General features: G+C 37.6%; 1 protein-coding gene across 12 annotated transcripts in view; it reads left to right on the top strand.

The window, feature by feature from the left end:
- Positions 1-23,397, top strand: part of focad (focadhesin) — a 223,520-nt gene that overhangs the window by 148,320 nt on the left and 51,803 nt on the right. For all 12 annotated transcript variants that reach the window (XM_059970009.1, XM_059970007.1, XM_059970005.1 and 9 more), the window contains 8 exons: positions 4,654-4,742; positions 5,816-5,857; positions 6,801-6,909; positions 9,611-9,727; positions 13,743-13,981; positions 14,845-14,934; positions 17,904-18,051; positions 20,489-20,608. In XM_059970009.1, the coding sequence (XP_059825992.1) occupies positions 4,654-4,742; positions 5,816-5,857; positions 6,801-6,909; positions 9,611-9,727; positions 13,743-13,981; positions 14,845-14,934; positions 17,904-18,051; positions 20,489-20,608 (954 nt within the window). The remainder of the gene's footprint in view (positions 1-4,653; positions 4,743-5,815; positions 5,858-6,800; positions 6,910-9,610; positions 9,728-13,742; positions 13,982-14,844; positions 14,935-17,903; positions 18,052-20,488; positions 20,609-23,397) is intronic.

The raw sequence follows: 23,397 nt of genomic DNA, 5'->3' as shown, positions 1-23,397 counted from the left end.
CTACACCAGAAACATTACAAACCATTTTGATGGATGGGAATGTACTATATATCTTTTAAACAGTGGTATTTATTCTGTAAAATTCAGGTAATCTAGCAATATTTAGGTAAGGAAATAAAAATTAGATTTGATAATGTATCTTCAACTTAAGCTGCAGACCATATTCTCTGACTTTCCAAGTGTTTCCAGCGTTTTCTGCTTTATTTCATTATTTATAGTTAATGTTTATACAAGTTGAAATTTTCTAAATGGGTTTTCTCCTTGAGCAAAGAAGGGTGAGACTTGATGGGCTATAGAAGATATTAGGTTGGGTTGACAGACAGTAGCTTTTACAGATTGTTAACAATGAGTGGGCCCAAATTTAAAGTTTTGGACACAGGAGACGTGAGGAAATGATTTTGTGCTGAGAATAGTTGTGACTGAAGTTCATTGCATATTCTAGTGACGGAAGCACAACCTATCAGGGTTTTCACCAAGCTATTGGAACGGGCCTTACGAGGATTCAGCATGGACTCAATGGCGCAAATGATCTCCTTTTGTGACATAATATTCCTTAACTGTTTTCAATGATTTGAACATTTTTTTATTAGTTTGTTTAAGTTCCAGATCCCCATGCTGGTGTTTTTAGCTGGCAGTGTCTAGATATGATGCTACCTTTGCCTGCTTTAACCTGTTTTAACCGATTCAAGGAATAGGAAACATTTTGAAGCATCTACGTAGTTTGGTCTTTTAGTGTTTCAATGTTGTTAATTGTGCAAAACATAGGTATCTTTTTCTAGTTTCTCTTTCCCCTTCCTTTCTAGACCTGATGAAGGGTCTCGGCCTAAAACGCAATTGTTTATTCCTCTCTATAGATGTTGCTTGACTTGCTGAGTACCTCCAGCACTTCGTGTTGCTCAAGATTTACAGCATCTGTAGGTTCTCTTGTGTTTATAGATCCCTTTATGTCTTTAATTATGAGAAAATGTTAGTGTGATTAAATTGATTGAAATCTTTGTCAAACATTACAGGCATTTATCCTATAGTTTACATGAAATATTTTGAGGCCACATAATGGAGGTGGCTGTGCTTCTTAAAGCTTAAACTAAATTAGGCTAGTGTATCTAAAATGTTATGAGTTATCATGTTGAAAATGATTGCTAATAGTGTAATGTGTGCAGTAACACATTAAGTTGGAATTTTGCCTCTAGAATTTTTGCAATAAGTATTTGTTTAACTTCAGATCTTAAAATCAGAATAATGCAGATGGTGAGACTTTGAAATAAAAACAAAAACGCTGAAGTACTCAACAGGTCAACAACACTCTTACAAATCAAAACAGAGTAGGGAGAGAGAGAAAACAACTGGCCTACTGAGTCTTTCCAGCATTTTCTGCTGATTTTTATTGTTTTATTGTCTTATTTTGAGCATTCATATTTAGTAATCAAATCTTGGAATATTTCTCTGTCTCGAATTTTGTGCATGTAAAAACTACAGTAATAATTTTTACACAATGCATTAGTGTGACTCCAGGTAGGCTGTCCCTCCAGCATATTTTTTCATATAAGCACAGAATACGTGTTGCAATCAAATTTAGTTGGATAACTAGCTTGATTTTTCTTTCTCTATTCCTGAAGGAAATCGCCCCATACATAATGACATCCATTCTGCAGGTTTTCTCTTTAGTGCAAAGTCTTGTATGATACAATTGATAAAGAACATTGTTTTTATCTGTTCGATTGACAAAGATTGACAAGAAGAAGCATGAGGCTGATGGTGCATAACCATGGTGCAGTATTGAATAACTAGAATGATATGCAGTGCCGTTGCGTAGAAGTTATGTGCAGTTCAGCAATGAAAAAATACACAGTAGTGAATACATTGTGGAATGTTATTTTGTAGTGAGATCAAATGTGTTCAAGTTAAACAGACATGCTTTGTCACAAATGAATTGAAGTCAAATTTAATCAGAGAATAACACACAGATCTTTATGATAGCAGTGGGGGATTCAACTGCATCCTATATAAGAATGATCAGGTGACTGATGCTTAATTATAGCATTAGACTGGGGCATTATTACTGGGGCTTATTCATGCACTGTTGTGATTTAGGCAGCAACATTACCAAATAATAAAAGCCTAAATTTCTTGGGAAGCTTGTTCTTAATTATCTGCTATAGCTGTAGAAGGATCACTGTAATCTTGCTTGATGATTTATGAGCCATTTTGCCCATTCTAGGATGTGGCTTTTTGAGAAGCTGCGTTTTACTTCTAACATTTTGAAGTGTACAACCTTATTTATGTGTTTCGCTGAATGGATGATTGTCTTTGTAGTTCTATTAGTATTTTCTCTCCTATTTACTGAGATTAGACCCCTAGGGAGAGTGACAGGAAGAGTCTGAAATCATTGCATGGTGCTGCCCACAGCAATCCAGTTGTTCCGTGCAAATGTATTGTCAGGTTTGTCTGCAGGCTGTAGCAATTACATAACTAAATAACCATTAATTGCTCTGTATGTTCTGCAGTTACTTTATTTATCATTAGTTTGTTTATTTTATTGATTTGATTTCATATGGTGGAAGGGAGCCTATTGTTAATGTAACTCCTTGTATAGATACCCCACTCAATTTCATTGTCAGCTATAGGGGTCTGCTAAAATTTCCGCTCTCAAAATATATATTTGCACAGTGCTTTGTAGAGTTTCATTGGCAGATGTTTTAACATTTTAAGAATTTTTTTCTGTCCTTAATGAATAATTCATCTTTTTTTCTTGATTTTCTCTTCAAACATTTCTCGGCTGATCCTCTTAAAATGGACTTCCCTCTCTGGCCTGTGATTCCAAGGCAATTTTTCCAGGTCCATTGAGAAAAGGAGTAGCTCTGCTTTTAAAAATAAGCCCAAAATAGGTGATTCATTCTCAATAAATTTGCAGGGACATGGTGAGTGCAACCAGTGTAATTCTGTCAATGTGCTTGAATTTCTATCCCGTTATAATTTTTAGTATCCTGTTAAATGTGAGAGTAGCTGATTGACAGCCCCAACATTGCAAACATTTCACTGAACATTGAAATAGAATGTTATAAGACAGCCCAAAATGAGCAAATTCTGAATGAAGTCAGTCTGAGGAACACCCCTTCCCCCAAATTACAGTGATCGTCTACAGTTCCGCTTTTTTATAGCCATGCTTTGCTTCTTCAAAGCTATGGTGCACCATCTTGTTGCTCCCACTTTTGATCTAAGTTTGTGATTGAGCTTTGTCAGGGATGGTCAGCAGTCTCAGTGATGGTAGACATCGTGACCCAAAGGCCAAAGTCAGTGTCTGCAAGTTTACTGAGCACTGTTGAAAAGCCATCTGCTATTCCCTTACTGGTGATCACAGATGGAAATTGTATCTGAAGCCATATTATTCAGGGCATACTAAGGATTAACTTCCAACATTGACTTGTCTTATCCAGGGAGCCCCAAGTTCTGCTTTTCATTTTACTTTTACTGAGACACCTGGCAGAGTTATTTTTAAAGTGGTGTGCGCCTTTATTTATTTTCTGGTTGTTACATTAGTATCCTGTACTTGATAGTCATTTAACATTAACACTTATTAGTTATTTTCATGGTGTATTTTGCTTTCTGAACCTGTTGTGGCATTTCCACATTCTAGCAGATAACAATTAAAATGAAACCAAATTTAGTAGTGTAAAGGAAGGGAGAAAAGTGGAAAGCTAATGGGTGTGGAGCATTGGATCTAGAAGCAACTTTGCTCAAGGCTAGAGCTTAGATATGATTCACCATGATTTTATGATTTTTTTATTACCATAAAGACAATAAATGATGTGTCGACATTATCTGAAGACATGTTGGAATCCAAGTGTTTTCTTCAAGAAAAGAACATAAGAACAAGGACACATTATTAAGGCTTGGAGTGGAGTTCTTGCATTTCTTTTACTTCTTATTCAGCTGAGCAAGGTGGGGGGGGGGGGGGTGTATCATTTGCCCTGAGTTAAGGGAAAGCATATTCCTTGCCCTGACTAAAGTTGGGCCACTGGAAAGCTTTCAACCTGGTCTGAAGCCTTTTTGCAAAAGCAGGTATAGAAAAAACACTAAGAACATTAGACAATTTGTTAGAGGAACTAATTGGATTGAACAACATCTCTGGGAATAAAGCATTGCTATAAAAATGTTAATATCAGGAGTCAGTTGCAATATTATTATTTCTGGGAATTCTAAACTACAGCAAATTATATTGCATTTATAAGGTGACACCTGAGTCTTGGTGGAGTCCTTTCTTCCCACAGATACTATTTGACCCACTGAGTTCTTCCAGCAGATTGTTTGTAACTCTATTTCTAGCCTCTGCGGTCTTGTGCAGTGCCAATATCAGAGCACATTGTGTACGTCTGTGCTGCAAATTGCAGAATGATATTGGTATGCCTTATACAATAAATTGGTGCCCTAAATTTCCAGCTGAAGAGACGGTATTTGCTTAAGAATGGGGTGTTTTGGGAAATAGCTGCACACTAATTTGCTTCTTAAATACCGTAGTTGTCTTATTTTAAATTTACTGCAAGCAGAATTCCTCTCTCAGTGTGAACTGATATATAACTTCCTCCTTCCTGTGCTCACTGATTGCTAATAGCTTCATTGTGGGGTGACACTGTTGATTGATGACTTTGTCTATAGGGGAGACAGGCCGAGCTGGAGATGCAGCAGAAGCATGGGAAAGATGATCCAGAGGAGCTCCAGTATAAGCAGTTCATATCTTGGCTCTGGTAGGAACAATTTAAAGAGTATTTATTTATCCATCTATTTATTTAATTTGCATATTAAACTCCAGGATCATGTGTTATATTATAAATACAATATAATTGGACTTAGTTTAGAATCCCCAGAAATAATAATGTCCCAACTAATTCCTGATGATACAAAGAGGCAGCATGAATATGCACTCAGTGAAACCCAACTTGTTCCATCAATTGTACTATTTCTGCAGAATTCTCTAAACCACTTTATATTATACAATAATCTGTTAACTACAGACCTTTATGCAACTGGGCCTATGTGGTGCAACACCCAGACAGTGCTGGAGGAACTCAGCAGGTCGGGCAGCAACTGTGGAGGGAAATAAATAGTTGACGTTTGGGGTTCAGACCCTTCATCAGACTGTGTTCCTCCAGTATTTTGTGCGTGTTGCTCAAGATTTCCCGCATCTATAGAATCTCCTGAGCTTATGTGGTGGTAATTTCTGAGCATGTCCTTCAGCTTGTGTCTTTTCAAAAAGAGATTTCATGCTTGTCATAATTCAACACATCCAGCTGAGAATACTATTTTGGACTTATTTTCCTGCTGTCTGGTCTTTGAATGTGTAAGGCTTGTGAAGACAAGCTACAAATATGTTCTTTTCATATGCTAGTATATGCAAAACTAGAACTTGAGTGACTTTGAAGACTATTAAGTTCCCAAGATCATATTGATCGTATTGAATATGTTGTAATAGATTTTTATTTAAGAATATTTTTGACTTTGACAAGTAATTAAAACCAATATTAATCAAATATTTTTTCTTGTTTTGTGTGAATCCTGTTTATTTTTTATGCATGCTTATGGTGTTTTAAGCATTCTCTAGTTTTGGTTCCTGTGGAGTATTGAGACAGCAATGCAGGGCTGCTTTGTTCACCCTAAGCAAGACACCTCTGGTTTCACTTGCCAAACTACCTTCAAGCTCAAACAGGGTCACCTGGACATCTCTCCCTGGGCTCCCATTTTGGGCACAGTTGTCCAATTCAGATTTCATCATCTGCAATTTGTGACTTTTGATTTTATTTTTGTTCCTTCTCTTCAACAGGGCCAGAGACATGCTAACTGATGTAATTAAATCAGCATCAAAGTAAGTAAAGCCCATGTTATCTAAGCACATTATACCCTTTAGGATTCCTGTGTAGCATTGGCCCCACTAAATAAACTTCCTATACTCAGGATATAAAAATATTGTGAGCTAAGTTGGTCTTTAAAATACATCCAAAAAAAACTCTTCCTCGGGAAAAAATAATGTCAGGTAGTTTTGAAGATTGCTCATATCAATCTAACTACATTTTTAGGATATTCATTCATCTGCAAGGTTAAAGTTTCATGATGGCTGTTGACTTCTGATACCACCTATGATTTTAATATTAATCAAATATCTTTACAACTCTTTTACTTTATGAATAAAAATCTGCATGTTACATCTTCTGATTTTTCCCAGATTAACAAATATTCAAAGAAACTGTGTACCTCAGAAACTAATATTACTGAGTAATACTGGTATATTGCAATACTTGACTATTGCCTCTCACTTATACTATTATGGACAAATGACTAAACTTGTAAACTTCTCTTTTAAGCACCTTTTGTCAACTTCAAGCAAACTCTAGGTTTTGAAATATTTTTCTGCTCTATCTGAATAATTATCTTAACTCTATTCTGTTATTGAAATAGTGTGTAAAAAAAAAAATCATTTCCAATACTCGAGTAATGAAGTTGAATTGCAAGCACAATGTTTGGTGCAGTTCATACCAGTAAGAGCTTAATTGCAAGTTGCCTATCCTTGTTTCACAAAGACTCCTTTAGAAATGTGACCAAGAAGAGGCTTAGATCCTTCAGTCAGTCTGAATTGAGATCTTTGTGTTTCAAGTGATTAAATTGCCCATTGCACCACAAAGTTCCCAGTTTGACATTTTAAGGGGAATAATCAATCAACTATTGCATAATGACTGGCTTCTACATATGATGGTAGTAGCTTAATTTTAAAAAAATATATATTTCCTGTTGATCTTTTATTTGGTTAACAGGGACAGCCCAGTTGTACAGGGAAATTCCATCCTTGCCTTAACAGGACTTGCTGTGACAGTAGCCAAACACGAAAGTAGCTTGCCATCCGAAGCCAATGATGCCCCTGAGGTAGGTATATTCCACTAGTGATTTCATCAGTTATTATTACATTTTTCTGCTTCAGTATTTGAGGATAGATTTTTTTTTTTGGGGAGGCGAAAAGAATGCAGTTGTCCTTTGCTGCCATTTGCTCCCAGTCATCCAAATTGTGGTAAGTGCAGTTCTATGAAGAGCAATTCATACTTGGGATTGAGAAGGACCCTGCTAATGCATTAGCCATAAAACCTAGGTAAAAACAGGCGGGGAGTAAAACTGGAATGCAGACACAAGTAAGCAAAAATTTCCTTATGCTTTATTATAATTTCTAATTTACAGTACATAGAGTGAAGTATATGAAATTTCATGTGAGAACATAAATGGGATCAGAAATAGGTGATATTGGTCCTTGCAGACTGCTTCCCTCAAGAAATTCATGGATGATCTAATTGGTCATACCCTGCTGTATCCATATTTCTCAATTCATACAATATTGAAAAGTCTGGCTATCTTAGTTTTGAAATAACTCAATGACTGATACTTAGCATTCTGATAAAGACTTCTGAAAATTTGTGATCCTCTGGAAGAAGAGAGTTCTCTTCATTTCTGTCCTGAATGTCCTGTCGCTTATTTTGAGACTATAACCCATGGTTCTACAGTCCTGGAGAAGGAATTTTATTCTCTCCGTACCTTTTAAGAAGTGGGTACATTTCAAAGAGTTCACCTTTCATTCTTCTAAACTGCTAAGATTAGAGCCCTGACTTACTTGACTTCTCTGCATAAGATTAACCTGACATCCCAGAAACCATCCAGTAAATCTTTGCTGCAGATATTGGAAGCACATCCCTATTTTAGATAAGGACACCACAATCGTACATAGTACTCCAGGTGTGGTGTCAGCAAGGCTCTAAGTAATTACAACAGCAAACCTTCACTCTTGTATACAATCCTTTCAGTACTGAAGAAGAGCATATCATTTGCTTTCCTAACTGGCTGTTGTACTTGCATGTTGGGTTTCAGTGATTGGTGTACTAGGACACCCAAGTCCCCTTGAACCTCAACAGTTCCCATTCTGTCAACAGCATCCTTGTTTTTTCCACCAAAGTGGAAAACAATATTTTTCCATATGGTGCTTCAACTGTCATTTTGCCTCCTTAACATCATTCCCATTTCATAAGTTTAATTTGAAGATAGTGACACTTGGTTCTCTCAGCCAATCCAGATATATGATTATGAGTAGATGGAAATCTATGCACACTGGTATATTCAGAATTAGAATCTGTTTTATTGTCACTGTCTTATTTGATATCAGAGTTGTTGTTTTGCAGCATGTGTGCAAACTTATACTTATGATAAATTACAAAAGACTTGAATAGTGCAATTTGATGTGTTCTGATCTTGCTCAACAACCTCTAGTCTTCTTATAATCCAAATGCACACTTGACTTCAAATGATTTGTCAAAATTGATTCTCCTTTCATAAATCATTGCTGAACTCTGTTATCACATTTTAAATATCTTTACTATTGGATCCTTCATTATAAATTACTTCATGTTCCCAAGTACATGTCAGAATAAAGGTTGATAGTTCTGCATTTTTCCTCCCGCTTTTCTTAAAAAATGGGGCCAGTCCAACCTACACAAAACAGTCCAAAATCTCTGGAGTTTGAGAATGTAGCCATCTCTTTCAAAATCCTAGAATGTAGATCATCAGCTCCATGGGATTTATTGGCTTTTGGGCCAATTAACTGCTCTTGTAATATATCTTCACAAATAATATTTTCTTTTACTTCCTCTTTTACATGGATCTGGATTTCCAGAATAACTTTGAGAATCTTTTCTTTTGTCTTCAGTGAATTCAGGCAAAAAAAGTTTGCATAACTTTTTGTGCTGTTTCCTATTTCCCATTATAAATGCTCCCTGTAAGTGCTCTTTTTAAGTGGCTCATACTTGCCCTTGCTAGTGCTTTCCTTTTGCGTACATATCTTTTGAAATTCCTGTTATCTGTTTTACATTTCTCATTGGTTTGCTCCCTTGTTCTATTTTCCCTTTCTTTAGTTGGTTTTTGGTCATCTTACGTTGAATTCTAAAATACTCCCAATCTTAATATTTACTGCTTTTCTGGTAATTTTATAAGCTCTTTACTTAATACTATACTATCTTTAATTTTTTTCCACTGATTAATGAATAACATTTTCTGATCTGGTTTTGTGTCTAAGAGGAATGCATATTTGTTACAAGTCATGCAATAGTTATTTCAATGCCTCCATTGCCTGTCAATTTTAATGTAATTTCCCAATCTATCCCAGCTAATCTTGCCCTCAGAACTTCCTCTTCCTGGGGTGTAGGTTGAAAACCCATTCTTCAGAATTAATTTCCAGCACTTTTGAACTTAATTTTATTATAGTCATACTTTCCTTTGAAGTCCATTCAAAATAAGATTATTAATTGACTTTTATTGTTGCACGATATTAGACCTAAAATAGCCTTTTACCAATCAGTTGCTCAGCACTCTAATGTAGAAATCCATCTTGTATGTTTCAGATATGTATGTATCTTGTATGTATCTTTCTATATTTTAACAATAATTATTCGAGTCCAAGTGAACTTAAATAAAAGTAGCGTTTCTCAAATTATTATATATTATCAATAAGCATAAAGAGATGGGAGAGGAGATGCAGGATATTTTGATTGTTATCCATATATTGTTACATTCGCAATTATCTCTTGTGTAGATTGGGGCTGAAATTTTGCCGACAAAGCACTGGATATCCATGGTGGTGGAGACACTTCTAAGTATTGTTGACAACCATTACCGTCCAAAGGGACGCATCTTCCCTTGGTTCCAACATGTAAGTCTTTTTCTAGTACAAACAATAATACATTGTATTACTTACCATAGCAAAAATATTTTTGCGTCATGTTTTACATCAACTTTTGCAACATCTTTTAAAGCCAAATAATAAAGTTTTCTGAGGTTCTGAGAAGAAAGCTGAAAAGTGAAATAGAAAATTTTGGAGACACTTGTTTGAGAAATAGTATTGACCAAAAATGGACCTCTGAATATCATACCCTTGTGTAGTAGAGAATGTGTTAATTGCAAATATACCGCATAAAGGTGAAAGCATTGAGTTTCCAAGCAAAATGAGACATCTTTATTTAGTTTATGTTGTTGTTGTTCACTTAAACTTAGTCACAGAAACAAAGATACCTATAGAAACAAATTTGGTAATCATTTTCTTGCACTTGAGGACATTGGTAATTTTGGAGCTGAAAAGGAGAGACAAGACTAGAAACATAGAAAACCTACAGCACAACATGACCCTACCTTAGAAATTACTAGGCTTACCTATAGCCCTCTGTTTTACTAAGCTCCATGTACCTATCTAAAAGTCTCTTAAAAGACCTTATTGTATCCGCCTCCACCACTGTTGCCGGCAGCCCATTCCACTAGCGAACAAACTATGTTCATTCTATAATGTGTCTCACTCTACATTCTATTTTACACATAAATCAGACTCTTTATTTACATGAAGGATAAGACTCTCATCCAAATATAAGATACTTTTAAGTACAAGAAAATCAGAGCTTAAAAGATCTTGGCCATTGATTTTAGAGGCACGTTTTAATACAGCGCTTCAAACAACTGCACTAGCTTTGCTCATGTCCTGTTAGGAGTTCTGACTCAGACATGAAAGTGAAATTGTTGATGACAGATTGACACCTTTTGTATGTTACTCTAGCAGGGGATTGGGGAAAAGGATTAGTCACTTAATTTGTCAGTTTGAGGTTGCTTCTGGTATGTTGACGCTGGGAAGTAGGTGTATCAGTTTCATGGTTTAGCATTAAATCAACTCCTAAGCCGGCGCTTACAAGTTTTTCTCAGTTCGTGGTAAAAATGAACATTTCCCCTCCCCCACCCCAGCAGAGATCTTTAAATTTTCAAAAGTTAACAAATTATGCTGTTTAAGCAAACAAAATGGTTTCCAAAGGAGGATTGGTCTATAAATCTGTTATCTGTTCAGGATGCTTGAGCTTTTCTAAGGAGTTCCCTGAATATTGAGGGTAGGAATGAGTAGTTAGGCTCTGTATACAGTGACTATTAACCATAACATTATAAGTACAAGGAGGATCCCATCCACAATTGTGAAAGTGCTTTTGAATTAAAAATTAGCACAAAGACATTAAGTTGTTTAAAAACAGACTATTTTGTCATTGTCCAAACTACCAAGGTTAAGCATTAGTTTATTTACTGTAGAGTATTATGGGTCAAGTTTATATAATGAAAAAAATTGTTTTTACAAATGTTCTTTTGAGAAATTCACACAAAAAAAAAACAATCGTCTTTTTACATAATTTGCTTGGTTGACATTATTTTAACACCTTGCATTTGTAACACATTTTGAACACACCAGCACGATGAGATTAACAAAGCCATGAATGTGGGTGAGCCAAAACTTAGTCAAAAGAATTGGATTTTTAAAAAGTGAATTATAGCAAGAGATTGATACTGGGATGATAAGGGACGGAATCCCAAAATTTAGAGCCTTAACATTTAAAGGCAGTCACAAAAAAAGAGGAAATTAGTGCTTTTCAAGAGGTCTGAATTGAAGGAGAACAGATAATTTGGAGGCTTGTCTTGCTGGGGAGATGGGTGAGAAAATGGGGTGATCTGAACTAAAAATTTCAAAGCCAAGTTGCTGCTGGACCAGGACCCACTAAGTTATTAAATATATGAGTCATGTGTGCAAATTAGGACACTGACAACAGAGTTTTGGACTGAAATTGGCTTGTCAAGCTAGAAATTGGGAAGCTTGCCAGATGAATAGTTGTGTTTCAGAGGAAACAAAGTCCTGGTTAGTGCTTTTGGAAGCAGGTAAACTAAGATGGACTTTGCAGAAAAGCTGGTGGTTTTAGTGATATAGAGGATGTGGGTCCAGAGCTGGAGTCAGGGTCAAATACTTCAAAGTGGCAAGAAGGTCTGAATTGGAGGCTAGAGAATACAGTTGATATCAGCGTCTGATGTCAATCTCTTTGGATTTAAAAATATTTCATGGAAGTGGTTTCTTCTTATCCAGTTCTGTAAGACGAGCAATATGCTTAATTAGAGACAGTTGGTAGTGAAATAGCTGGGTTTTGCCAGCATAGAAGTAAAACCCAATACCGCTTTTTCACTTGATGTTGGTGAGAGGCACTGTACACAGCAGAAATTGGAAGGGAAAATGATTGATCCTTGCGGAAATTCTGAAGTTGAGGAATAAGGGAAGCCTTTATGTATTAATTTCAGGTGTGACTGGATAAATAAAAATAAAACCATGTGTGTGCAGTTCCACACACCTGAATGAAGGAGAATGGCTTGGTCACCATGTTATTGTGAACTGCAGATAGGGAAAGAGAAGTAAGTATATTTATCTGTGGGATATAATTTTGATAATACATTGATTGCAATAACATTATGGAAATGGATACTAAATGGTGTAGGAGTAAAATGGGAAATTTTATTCATTTTTGTCTGTTTCAATCCATCAAGTGTTGTTTGTGTTTCTTTGAGGAAGTTTCACTGTTTTGTATTTTATCTGATGCAAATATTGGGAATGTGCTGCAAGGTATCTCTGCTTTCTGGCTGAGAGCTTAATTTATTTATCCAGGGGTTATTTGTAGCCACCCATCCAAACATTTTGTATGTGACTCTCTAATTACATAGAATTTCATTTGGCACCAAGTTAAGGAATGGAAACCTTACTGCCCTTAGCCGCCTTCACAGTTGGTGTATGGAATTCAGAGAGCTTCTATACAGGGTAAATTCTCTGTTTATTTTTTAGTGCATCTTGTCATCTACCTTCACCCATCCTGGTCTGCAGCATTATTTTCACTGTTCATGGATTCACATTTCAACTTATTCAGCTCATGACATTAGTAAACTTATAGTTTTAAATCGAAGATTATCAGTTCAGTAATGGGTAACCAAGTTGGGGCAGTATACTTCCCAAAGTGACTTAAAATTGGTGGATTCCTATCTGAAGTGTAGATAGAGGTACTATCAAGACACCCTATGGTAAATATGTAAATAGTACATTGCTTACAGATGGTAAGGCAAGTGAACAATCAGAAAATTTGTTCGTGACTCTTTTGGTTGAGGATGGAATTTTAACAAGTACACAGGAAGAATCTTGTTCTTTTTTTAAATCACGCTTTGAAATATTTTGTATCTCCTTAAACAGCGAGATACTGTTTACTTTTAACCTTTTCTGACAAAGGCTTCTGTTAGAGCAGCATGGAAGCTCAGCCTAGAACATGCTTGCAGTAGAATATGCCACTGAGGTCTTGTGGTCTAGTTCTCACCTTAACTAGAGATTATAAATTGTCATCGGAGAATCTCAGAAAGAAGAAGCAGTACCATAAATGGTAGCATTTTGTTATTAGGAAATACAAAGAATGTCATAATCATGTAAATTATTTACCTTCCATTTATTAAGCATGCATTGTGCCAGTGGTGCAGTGTCATTCACACCAGACTTCAGAGCGACAAGTCCTGGGTTCAAATCTGGCCAGCCTCTTGCCGAGTTCTACTCATGCCGGGTTGAGCGTTGACCTAGCACCTCAGTCTGGTAAAACAGACAAATGCTAAAGAAATGGGAAGATTGCCTCCTGATATGCCAAATTGGCATGGGGAGGAACTTTAATGAGCTTGAATGTTCTCTGAAGAATGACTGTAATGGTGCCTTTCCAACAATAACTTGAAGCTATATAACACTTTTTAAAACAGAAAATCATAATAAGCATTTACAAAGAGTCTTGATGCAATGGCAGTTGGAAAGAGCAACTTTTAAAGAGTACTTTGCTAACACTGTTTTATGGCTTTCACAGAAATCTTATTCTGGAGAGAGCACAGCCAGTGCCATAGCTCGCTCCTGCGCTGCTACAGCTTTAACTCTTCTTGTTCCTGTTTTCATCACATCGCACAAAGAAGTTATTGAGGAAGTCCTCAGCATTTTCACTGCAGGCTTACCAGGAAAACCAAGTGCTGATGAATCTCAGGCTGTTCAGTTTCATACCGGACTGGCCATGGGAATGTTCCTATCCCGTTTATATGAAGAACGAATGAGGTATTTGATGAAGAAATACTTTACATCATTTATGGAGTTGCTTATCTATGTGTTGTTTGACCTGCAATTCAGGTGGAAAGATTGAATGATTTCAATAGGACTATTACATGGTGTTTTTTGAAGTCACTGTGATTTCAAGTTAAAATACAATTCTTTGTTAAAATTAACCAGAAGAAGGATCATAAATCTGAAATGTAGTTGTTATAGTAACTTGGAAATGCACTTGAAGCATATCTTCAAAATTATAGTACTGAAGATCAGCAGGAAATTAGCATCTTAAATACACATTGCTTAAATATTCTATTGGGATTTTTTGAGAGTTCAATAATATAATGCTCAATAATGTATGAACGGTCTTGGACTTTGGATGAAACAGCAGTTAATATTTGCAAGAGCATCTATTTGGAGTCAACTTATTTGAAATTTACCTTTTGCATCCTGTCCAAATTAACTTGTGACCATCTGGGGTTTACAAGCACAGGGTACATTGCTTTGAGCTATTCCATGGGCGCCATGGTAGCATAGCATTAGCACAATGCTATTGTAGCTCTGGGCATTCCGTATATTGGAGCTCAATTCCAGGGCTGTTCTATAAGATGTCTCAGGTGTGTCCTCCCTATTACGTGTGAGTTTCCTCCCACAGTCCAAAGACATACTGGGTAGGTCAGTTGTCCCGTGATTAGGTTAGGGTTAATCAAGCTTGTTGGGCTGCGAGGGTGATGTAGCTCGATGGGCCAGAAGAGCCTAGTCTGTGCTGTATTGTTAAATAAAAAATAGATAAAAATAAAAAATAGTTATAGAATGTACATTATGAATATGAAAGATCCATTCAAATCTGAAGCCAGCTATGGTTTCTTTTGCAGTGACGTTTCAGCACAGAAGATGAATTTGCTGCTCATGAAATCCCTCGACGCATTGGAAAAATGTTGCTTTGATATGAACCTGGAATACAAGTACAGTTTAGAGATCTTTATAAATTTCTGTAAGAAATAATGTAATTGAATATAACTAAAAAGTGAGCAAGTTAAGTTTTTTTATAGGATGATACTTGGGTAGTTCTCTGTATAGCTTTACAATAATGTAGAGAGAATTTACCAGATCATACTATGCTTATTCTTGTTAAAAATACAATCAGCAATTGAGTCTTCATTTGCATAAAGTTGGAAGCATGCTGTTAAGTGATGACCTAGATGCAGTTAGTATAATTTAGATGCTTTTCTTCTTGGAGGCTGTGCGAAAATGCAGTTTTCTGTCTGAATATGCTGTAATAGACATTTACCTTGGCTATCTTTGAGTAAGGAAGTTTCAAATGATGTCAATTGTGCAATAAGGAAAATGCTTTTATATTTGAATGAATAATTTAAAAAGACAGTGGGATGGAAACTTATTCAATATTCCATCACCAATACAGTGCCTTGCAAAAGTATTCAACCCCAACCCTTTGGTCACGTAAATGAGTAATACAACGAGGGATTTAGACTAATTTAACTGAGAATTTTTATTTCTGAATCTTGTGAATCACATGCTCCTTTTTTACATAGTAGAGCCCAAAAATCAGGGAAAATTGGAAACATGAAATACTACAAATTCAATAACTGGAACGGCAGCATTTCAAAAGTATTCATCCCCCTTTGCTCAGTACTTAGTTGAACCACCTCTCCGAGCTATGGCAGCCAGTAGTCTTTTTTTGATAAAACTGTTCTTTGCACAACATGATTGAGCAAGATTTGCTCATTCCTCCTTGCAAAATTGCTCAAGCTATGCCAGGTTAGTTGGGGAGCAGTGGTGGATAGCAATCTTACAGTCTTGCCAGAGTTGTTTGTTTGGGCTAAGGTCATGTCTCTGACTGGCCCACTCAAGGACATTCCACGGTTGCTCTGGCAGTGTGCTTGGGCTGTTGTCCTGCTGAAAGACAAACTTCCTCCCTAGTTTAAGCTTTCTGGCAGAGGCTACCAGGAATTTATCCAGGATCTCTCTGTATTTAGCAGCAATCATCTTTCTATCAATTCTGATTGGGTTTCCAGTCCCTGTTGCTGGAAAGTATCCCCATCGCCTGATGGTACTTCCACCATATTTTACAGTAGGGATAGTGTTACCTGGCTAGTGCACAGTATTAGATTTACGCCACATGTACTGTTTAGTGTTGAGACCAAAAGTTCCATTTTAATTTCATCTGACCACAAGTCATTCTTCCACATCTCTACAGTATCTTCTAAGTGATGCTTTGGAAAGCCTTCATGGGCAAGGATATACTGTTCTTTTTTAGCCAGGCTTCTTCCTTGCCCCTTTTACATCACTACCCTTTTGTGCAAGGCCTTAGAGATTTTGGAGCCATGACCTTCATCACAGCAGCCTCTCTTACAAGTGCCATTACTCTCCAGAGACTTAAATTTAGAGGGGTGGCATAACCTAGACCACGTGGCTGTCGGTTCATAGTTTTTCCACTTTTTCCTGATGGACTGCACTGAGCTCTGAGGTATGTTCAGTGCCTTTGAGATGGTCTTGTATACTTCGTCTGATTTATGGTTCTTTATTATCATTTCTACGACTTGACGGATGCTCTTTTAGCTTCATTTTGGTTTGGTCTGTTGAAAATTTACCATACTGTTGGACCTTACAGAGAGAGGGGATAAATATTCAAGTGATCCTCCAATTTTCTACATCAACAAATTGGGTGAGTTGATAAGGTAGTGTACAGTATTGCATCTGAGGGAAGTTAGCATAGTAATTACAAAGGGGATGAATACTTTTTCACTTTCACAATTTTGGTTTTTAATTGTTAGTAAATTGTTTACAAGTTTTGGAATTTTTCTTTTGACATGATGCACAATTTTTTTTGTAGATTAGCTCAAAAATCATACTTCAATACATTTTTAATTTTGAAAATGAGATGGTAAAAAGTGAAAATAGTAGTGGTGGCTGAATACATTTTCAAGGCAGGGTGACTGATAAAGTACAGGCTGCATGTTTTACTTTTCTTAGAAATTTGTTTCTGTAGCCACAACCATGTTGCTCGTTTCATTTCTGAGAATTTTTTCCCAATTGTGCATAGAGCGTTGTGAAACAGTGTGTAATTCAAGCTTCAGTGAAGCTTAATGGCTTAGAGAGGAAATTTGCCTCCATGTATTCTTGCATTTGTATCATCTTTTAAAGTCCAGCACATCTCCAACTCCCTGCATACCTCCCCCTTCCACTTCCACCCTCCCCTTTATTGATGTACTTCTGAGAAATCTGGGGAGGCGGAATTTGTTACAAACAGCGTACAAAACAGTTAATAGAAATTATTAAGCACTACAAATGCTGAAATTTGATATAACAACAGTGACTGCTCAGAACACTCTGCATGTCAGGCAGTATCTGTGGCAAGAGAAATGGGTTAAAGCTCCTACAATGACCACGTACTGAAAATGGAAATCCAGGCATGTTTAACTGCTCATCTTTTAAGAGTTTCCAGAGCCTTTGACAGAATTATTACTGCCAAATCATCACTTTAATGTGTCATGCAGAAGATTTAGATAAAGTGGAACTTTTGCACTCAAGAACACAAAGTTTATTTTGAAAATGTTGACCTATCAAACCCTTTTCACTCATGTTGCTAATGAGCAATTACTTGTTTATATAACTCTTCCTCATCCTATTCTAATGACACTCTAGTCTACATTACCCACAGCTTCTGCTCCATTGCTCTGCTATTCCAGCCTTATGCTCTATATTTTGTTGTGAAAGTTTTGTGTAGAGTTGCTCAACAATAATCTCATAGGAATAGTGGCTAGTTAGTAATATAATATGCTACTGGAATAGATTAACATAGCAGTTCTTAAGTTTAATTTTGTAGTTTATTCGTAGAATAAGAAAGTGCCAGTGGAGAGAACACAGTGTTTAAGGTTCCAGTGATAATTCAAGTTGTTTATTGTTTTTACAGCGCAGGATGTATCCTTGGAGTTGGCCTGGTTCTTTCTCTCATGAGTCACAGCAGCCAAACAGAGTCCCGTGTGCATGTTTCTGTCACCTTTGGGAAACTCTGTACCAGCTTGGATGAAAGTCTGACTCAGAGCAGAGTACTACAAGAGGTAGGTTGGCTCAGAGTTGTTGTTTGAATCTGCACACTATCAGTTATATTTGCCTCCGTTGCAATAGAATTGAAGTAAAATATCAATAATGATGGTCTGGGTGTAAAATATAACTTCAGCTCCACACAGGGTGCAGTTTCCCAAGATTCTGCTGTTTTTTGCCGGAAGTGATACGTGGGTGGGGACTGGAGTGGGAGTTGATGGCGGCAAGACCAGAAAGTAAGATGACTTGAACTCTATGCCTTATTTCCTCCTCACCCCACAAACCCACTAACAAGGGTAGGCCCAGTCAAAATGCTTTTATTGATCACTGGCAGCTCACTCAAATCCACATAATTAACCCTGTTACTGAAATTACATTGCAGCTGGTATAGGTAAAAACTTGAAATTTCTTGAAACAGATTTTTACAGACTTTGTTGCAGTTATGGTTTTTATTGGTAAACTTGTGTTTTTACTAATAATGACACCTTTTTCCTATCCTTCCAAAGCATCTTCAGCCTCTCTTAACATGTGTTACTTGGTTAACCCTATTTTTCATACGACCCCCTCACTTCATGAATGAGGATTTGAACTTCCCAACATTTCAATAATTGTTCTAACAACACCGAGCTGTCACAGAAAGCAGCAGAAAACCAGGTCAAAGCAATATTGTCCTTCTATTACCCTTGAATTGCTTCATTGTTGCTGAGTCAAAATTTCATAATTTTGTGAGGTTAGTGGGTAGTAAATTAGATAGGCAGAGATGGCTGAATTTCGTGTGTCCTGCCCAACTTCCATGAGTCCCTGTGTATTAGATTAGCTTTATTTTACGCATGATGATGAAACTCCAGTTTTTCTTCAAGGTGCTTTAAAGGCCTGAGGCACCCAGTGCCTTGACATGATCATCTCATAGAATAACAGAATAGCTACTGTAAGGTCCTAGCAAATCCACACAGTTCTGTGTAAGAGCAATCTCAGCATCTCCTGCCTTCTCCCCCCCCCCCAAAGTTTAGCAAATTCTCCTTTTAATTACGAATCCAACTACCGTTTTAATCCATCCCCCACAACTTCCCTGTGAATGCATTCCTGAACCTAATCAATTGTTGATTTAAAAAAAATTCTTTTGTTACTTTTGGTTCCTTGGCCAACCATAGTCATTCTAAGTCTGCTATTTCTTAGCCCATCTACCAGTAGGAATGGTTTCTCTCTACTCAGTTTCCAGTCAGTCCTTGCTCTAGATTAATTTAACTCACTCCTTCCCTTCTCTTTACCACCACCTCTGATTTCAGAACAACACAAAAGTTATCCAATCCACAGAAGTCTCTCAGCCATGAATTCTTTTCCATCAGTCCTTTTTGCATCCCCTCCAAAGCCTTTACATTCTGTATTTCCTAAAGTTATAGTATAGTAATGAAACTGGAGTTGACGGGCATCCATTATGACTTACTTAAACTTGGACTTACAGGTGATTTTTTTTTTAAACCACTTTCCCTACTTTGATTGAACTTCAGGTTTCTGGTCTGCTACCTTTTTCTGTTCACAAATAATTTCTCCTAGCCCTGTTAAATTTCAGCACACATTCCACCTTGCTGTTCCAAATCCAGACAAGTAATTCAGTCATCCTAAGCAGAAAATAGATTTGTAAGTGGCCTCTGAGTACATTGAATATGCTGGCAATTGTAGCATTACCTTACTGATATGAATGGATTATTTGACATGGGAAGGGAATGGAAATACAAGTATGTGGTATATTCTTTTAAAATTTTACTCCATATTTTCATTTCATTTCTGTAACTTCAGTATGAGGACCATTATGGATTCTGGGATGGGGCTTTAGGATCCACCACTTGATGTCTGGTCATTACTTGCAGGCAGCTCCACTTCATTGGACAGCTATGACTATAGGGTCTGGAATGTGATTTGGCTCCTGCATCAAATGCAGGAGGTTTGTGAAGTAGTGGGTTTGTCATGGATTAATGTCGGGATGGTGGGGGGGAGGGGGGGGGGGTTGCAAGTAGTGCTGAGAACAGAAATAAGTTGGATCAAGCACAATCTTCTCTGATGTTTTGTTACCTTTAACCTGACTATCACGTTACTCCAGCTGTTTATTTCAGCAAGTCAAATTTCCACTGAAAAATTCCCAAATTTTACTTTCTGTAATGTTTTTTTTCTGTAATGTTTTATTTCTTCTCACTTCTGTGTTAATCCTTTGTCCTTGCAATGTCGATATACAAGGTTTTGCATGTTTAATCTATATTTAGTGCTGTAAAAGCGGGGATCTTCTCTATCTGTCCACAAGTGCACAAAATTTTAGTTTCTAAATGCAGTTGTTATTGGATAATGTGAAGTTATAAGAGATGTCCATAAAAAGATTATCCTCCTCCTGATTTCGCCACATGAATAATTTAAATTGATAGGTGAGTGTGCAAGATGGTCATAAAAATCATCTTTTTTCAGGTTCTGGCTTATTCAGTGGCATGTATATGTGTTTCTGCTTTCAAAGCTGACATCATACAGCCAAATGAGGCTGAGGAAATCATGAGCAAGCTCCGGACTTTGACAGAACAGAGCCAACAGGTCAGTAACTTATCAGCTGCCTTCATGTAGTCAAAGTTAGGATACACACACAAGTCTACAAACTCATCTTCAAGCATTAAGTCAAAACTGGAGTTCTTTAAGTTTCCTTCTGCACCTTCATTGGTAAACAAAGCAATTTCAATATTACTATTCTTAAAAGATAAGAAGAGTGGGCGAACTCTTCTTTCTTAAACTTTGTATCTTTTTTGAGATGACATGACACTGCTTCCTATTAAGGACAAGTACTGCAAGTCTACCTCACTGGCAGGTTGTTGGCTAGCAGATAAGCACCCAGCATGGGCTTGTTGCATACCGTGTTACTGCCTGCTACAGCCACCCAGGTTGAACTAGTTGGAAATGGCGCGCAAGTAAACAAACGTGGAAAGCGTGCTGGTCTTCGTGCGATACTAAAGGTGAAATTTTGCAAGCCAGATCTCCTGTCAACTCTACTTTCAAAAGTTCAGCCATTAGAAAATAAACTAGATTGCCTGTGTCTGAGACTGAATCAGCTTGAGATGAAGGGCAGCTGCACGTTCATTCTGACAGAAGCATGGCTCCAGGACCCCACCCCTGAAGCGGCATCCAGCTAGAGGGTTTCATCTCTTTTCCATCCAATTGAATTTTCGCAATCTCTAGCAAGACCTGCATTGCAGGTGTATGTATCTAAGAACTGGGGTGTGAATGCCTTGGTAGTGACAACCCACTGTTTGCCTCTGGTAGAGTTCTTAATGGAGAAGTATTTACTGAAGGATTTCACTGCTGTTGTGACTGTGTCTTGTGTACACCTCCACCACCCTCCTCACCCGTGCTAATGCTGGGGAAGCTATGGCACCATCAGTGACCTGCAAACCACACACCCTGATGGTTTCTATATTGTTGCCGGAGACTTCAAATGTACTAACTTATACTGCGTTCCACCAGCATTTTGTGTGTGTTGTTTGAATTTCCAGCAGCTGCAGATTTCCTCTTGTTTGTGTTTTTAAATCCAGTACTGCGAAACCTCTTCCTGTGATGTCTACACTGAAGAAGTTTAAATCTTCTGTTTGATGAGAGTTTAGTGAAACCTTCTCTCACTGCTCCCCATCTATAATTTCTTTGGCCCTTCAACTTTTCGTTCACACTCTGACCCAGACACGTTATTTCAGCCATATATCCCTTTTGCCAATAAACTTTTCAGCTCTTAGCTTCATCCCTCCCCCTCCTGTCTTCTCCTATCATTTCAGATCTCCCCCTCTTCCTCCTACTTTCAAATCTCTTACTATCTCCTCTTTCAGTTAGTCCTGACGAAGGGTCTCGGCCGAAAACATCGACTGCACTTCTTCCTATAGATGCTGCCTGGCCTGCTGCGTTCCACCAGCATTTTGTGTGTGTTGCTTTAAAAACTGTTCTGCCCAAATCCTATCAGTATGTTGACTTTGCTACCAGAGGTGAGAACACATAAAACCTGGTTTATACTAACATCCCCGATGCATACAAAGCTGTTTCCTGCCTGCTTCTCTAATTCTCTGACCGCTTATCTGTTATGCTATTTCCTACATAACACCCACTGATTAAATGAGTCAAACCAGTTCAAAGGGAGATGAAGACCTGGCCACATGGAGCAACCTCTGTATTGCAGAACTGTAATGAAAACAGACTGGAATATCTCTGGGGAGACAGCTACCTGCAATCATCACATCAATCCTACAAAGGATTGTGAAGACTGCTGAGAGGATCATCAGGGATATTTATCGGAGCACTGCGAATCCAGGGCCCTTAACATTATCAGTGATTCCCCCCCCCCCCCAACCCCGTCCATCCAACAATGTATTTGACCCCCTACCATCAGGCAGGAGGTACTGTAGCATTAGGACAAGAATGGCTTGGATTGAAAGGAGCTTCTTACCCTCAGGCTGTAAGAGTACCGTAATCACTGCCTCCACCCAGTATGAAGCACAAATAGAGTAATACTGTTCACTTTTTAACTTGTTTCGTAAATGAACCTTATTTGTGGTAACATTACTTTATGTTGTGTGTGAGTTATATATACTATGTTGTGCACCTTGGCCTGGAGGTACAATGTTTTGTTTGGCTGTATACATATGTATGGTTTAATGACAATAAACTGGACTTGGACTTGAAATTTGAGATAGTTCAGGTTAGATAACATCTGAGTCAATGACTTAAATTTATCTAGACTGTCAGGAAGGACAGGCAGATGATAGGACAAAATTGCAGCCAGCAGTGTGAGTATCAGTGCATTAGGGATGCAAGATCAAAAAGGGTAGCAAATACAGCACTCAAAGCCTGATATATCAATGCACAGAGTTTAAGAAATAAGGTGGATGATCTTATTGCACTACTACAGATTGTCAGGTACGATGTTGTGACCATCACTGAACTATGGCTGAAGGATGGTTATAATTGGGAGCTGAATGTCCAAGGTTACACATTTTATTGGAGGGCTAGGAAGATAAGCAGAGGGGGTGATGTGTCTCTGCTGGTAAAGGATGGCATCAGTTCAGTAGAAAGATGTGACATAGGATCAGAAGATGTTGAATCTTTGTGGGTTGAGTTAAGAAACTGCAAGGGTAAAAGGACCCTGATGGCGGTTATGTACAGGCCTCCCAACAGTGGCTGGGAGGCCGACTACAGATTACAACAGGAAATAGAAAAGACGTGTCAAAAGGGCAATGTTATGGTAGTCATGGGAGATTTTAAAATGCACATCGATTGGGAAAATCAGGTTGGAAATGGATGTCAAGAGAGTGAGTTTGTTTAATGCCTATGTGATGGCTTTTTAGAACAGT

The sequence above is a fragment of the Hypanus sabinus genome, chromosome 5, assembly GCF_030144855.1.
Source record: "Hypanus sabinus isolate sHypSab1 chromosome 5, sHypSab1.hap1, whole genome shotgun sequence".
Classification (NCBI taxonomy): Eukaryota; Metazoa; Chordata; class Chondrichthyes; order Myliobatiformes; family Dasyatidae; genus Hypanus; species Hypanus sabinus.
The sequence above is the reverse complement of the archived record's forward strand: the minus strand, read 5'-3'. Positions and strand labels throughout refer to the sequence as shown.